Source organism: Mirounga angustirostris, unplaced genomic scaffold (assembly GCF_029215605.1).
Source record: "Mirounga angustirostris isolate CCGP_5_RB_7025 unplaced genomic scaffold, mMirAng1.0.hap1 SCAF_11, whole genome shotgun sequence".
NCBI classification, from domain to species: Eukaryota; Metazoa; Chordata; class Mammalia; order Carnivora; family Phocidae; genus Mirounga; species Mirounga angustirostris.
Genome location: NW_026991719.1, coordinates 81,880,797 through 81,884,045, shown reverse-complemented (window position 1 = coordinate 81,884,045; position 3,249 = coordinate 81,880,797). Strand labels below are relative to the sequence as shown.

Sequence of the window (3,249 nt, the reverse complement as noted above, 5' to 3'; positions counted from 1 at the left end):
TCAGTGTGACAAGAAAAATGATGGTGCCATCACTGGGTTAGCCTATGTCATATACCCAACATTGTGGTTAGCAACCAGAAAAGGATGTAGAGGGGAATAAGCAAAAGATCCACAGGACCTTTCAAATTCTTCTATTTCCTTTTTAGAGTTTTTCTTTATAGAGGTCAGTTACATATCCAATCTCCCTAACCCCAGTTTCCTCAAACAGTAGAATTTTATCTGTGTGTCTAACAAATCTGAGCTTCAGACAAAACATTGAATACTTTAATGGTCACACATTAGTGTTGAAACAACTCCTTGTACTATGGAAATCACTCAGGACAAGTGGTCCAGGTCATGTCATCTCGCTGTACCACCTGCAGCATTGCTGTCAATTGGGCCTGCACTTCAGCAAGTTTCTGTCGGTCCAAACTTCCAGGAAAATTCCATTGTTCATAGCAGTGGACAGGAACAGGATAAATAACATGCTTCAGCTCCATCAAGCATGTTAAATGCTGCAGAAGGTCCATGAGCAGAGGCATTGTAATGGGGTTGAAGGCAAAGCTAAGAACATGGAGGTGGGTACAGTGGCTCAGGGCTGGGAGGACAGCAGAGAGAGTAGAATCAGTTACCAGGCAACTATTTATCTCCAGATACTGCAGGGTGCCTGAGACTTTCTCTAGCAGATTCTGGAAGGGCTCATAAACTTCTGAGAATATCTGGTTGTTACTGAGATTCAACAGCCTTAGGTAGGTGGCCTGAGAACTCTGAGACAGGACAGTGATATCTCTGTTAGACAGGGCACAAAAAGATAGACACAATGTATCCAACTGAGGTGGCAGGATTCTGTAGAGATAAAAAAGAGCCTATTTCAGAAAAATGAGGATTGGATCAGGGCAGCGAGACCGGAATTATAGATACGCAAGGCTCTAGAATAAACCAATTTGTACGTATTTTGCAACAGTGGTTAACAATGTGGGCTTTGCAATCAGACTTAATAGGCTTGTGACCCTGAGAAAGTTACTTTTCCCCTCTGAGATACAGGTTTTTAATCTTTATAATGTACACAACAGTAATTACTATACATGGTTGTGGGAAAGATTAAGTGAAAAAAGTTGTATGTACTTGGTATATACAACAAAATCAATAATGGATCTTGTTCACTTACTCGGTGAAGACAGGTCTAGGAAAGCACCCAGCTGAGGGTTTCCTTTGACTAACTCCCAGAAAACAAGTTCTCCATTCAGGGTCTAAGCCTTGGAGAAAATACAGGAGCAAAATGATCTGGCAATGTTAAATACTGTGGCTAGCCCATGGGGATGTGCATCATCTGAATGTCTCCCCCTCCTCTCTAGAAAGCTGTAAACTCCAATAGAAGAAGAACTGAGTCTTTTTCACTAATATATTTACAAATTTTTCATACTGTTTGCACATGGTCAACTGAATGAATGAATAAATGAATGAGCACAGCTTTCTTTTCAAATATTGTCTGTCTCCTCACAAGATACCTTTCACTAGCCTGGCCAGTTTCAAACTCCTGCCAGTGCCCATGCTGATGTGGAAGGAGAAATAGGTTACAAGGACCCTGGGATATCCAAGTATGGTCTCTTCTCCTGTATTAAAAATGGGATGTCCAGAGAACCGAGGTTCCTCCCCACCCCTTCACCTGAGCAGTTTATGTAGTTGATCTGTAAGGCAGAATAAAGCCAAGCTGAGCTCCTGGAGGTTGTCTAGTTGCCCAAGCTGGATGAGAAAAGCTCTGAAGTCTTCCCCCTTACGATGTTTAAAGGAGATGTTAGACAAACTAATGCTGTTCAGGTGGATCATCTGAGCCAAAAGGGTGGTGACTTCATTCAGATAAGCCTGATTCAATTCCAGGTGATCAATGCATCCCAGATCCAGAAACTGCAGGACACTTTTGTGGGCAGAGATTTTATCAATTTGCAAATCTCTGCAGCAGAGGTGCAAAGACCCAAAGCTCTGCTCAACTTTACTCTGAAGGAAAGAAAGGAATTGCTTTGTTCTCAAGGTACTATTGAAAGAAAGGTCCACTAATAATTCTATGGGCTTCTGGGTTGACGGAAGCTCAGACTCTGAATTAACAATTCCAAGGCACTTGACATTATGCTGGGCTTCTTCTGTTTTAAGCATAGAGTGTCGAGAGTAAACACAAGACTGAAAACAGAAAGGAAATGTGCTACTGATCTCTGAGCATGTTGTTCTACAGTCTGGGTCCTGTCTCAAATCTAGGATCCTCAGTTTTGACTCCCTGTATGGAGAAGAGTAGACAGAACACACATGAGAAGTAGCTGATTTTAATATAACCCAGCAAGATCAATGATGGGAAGCAGAAACAGAACTCTTTATCCCTGTTTTTCATTCCATATACCATTCACCAGTAAGCCCTTTTATACAAATTTAACATTTCACTCTTTACCCATACTTTCTTCACCTCTGGTCCTCCCCAGTCTCAACACCCATGTCCTTCTGTGTAATCATACTCAGGAGATAGATCCACCACCTCAGTGACCTCTATTCTATAATCAAGCCTGTAAGACATTGGAGTCCCTAAGGTAACCCCATGTGTTAGACCAATAGCCACACAGAGATCTTCAGCATTCACCACTGGCTATTTTTGGGAGGCTGTTAGGTATCCCCCTGCCCCAGGCTCTAGCATATCCTTCTGCTGACTCACTATGTTTCTACTTGATACAGGCTTACCAAGAGGAAGAGTTCTGGTCAGGGTGGATCTGCAGACCATCAGTCATGGCTTCCAAGATTTCATAGTATGATTCTTGTATACTCAGTGCCCCAATATGGAGACAGTGAAAGGGCCAAGCCCTCACCATTGCTTTTAGTATCTTCTTATGCCCTCCCAAGAAGGCATCAATGAATAAGGGAACAAAGAGGTCTCTTGGGAGTTCTTCCAAGGCATGGATAGCTGCAGGCTCATTACTCAGTAGACTTTTTGCAGCAAGCTCTAGCAGTGTGGCTATGGCCTTCTGGTCCATCTTCATGAATGTGCTTCAGGGTGAGGAATATTTAGAAATCCTGAAAAGATATCTACAGTCTTATTTGCCTCCAAGATTAGCTATGAACAAGATGGTTATTGAATCAGCCAACTCAGGTGACCTCTACTATACAAACAGAATAAAAATGGACTTCTATGTGTGTCTAAGTATATATGTGCATGCATATATATACATACATACATACACAAACACACATGTATTTACATAAGATAAAATGCCATTAGAAATCAGAGGTAGG

General features: G+C 42.0%; 1 protein-coding gene across 1 annotated transcript; it reads right to left on the bottom strand.

Moving 5' to 3' along the window:
• Window positions 1-311: 311 nt before the first annotated feature.
• On the bottom strand, window positions 312-2,990 carry LOC123843726 (leucine-rich repeat-containing protein 14-like). The gene is made up of 3 exons (XM_045873429.1): window positions 2,826-2,990; window positions 1,646-2,154; window positions 312-825 (listed from the first exon to the last, which is right to left on the bottom strand). Exons 1-3 carry the CDS (start codon window positions 2,988-2,990, stop codon window positions 312-314), a joined length of 1,188 nt encoding a protein of 395 aa, XP_045729385.1.
• Window positions 2,991-3,249: the final 259 nt, after the last annotated feature.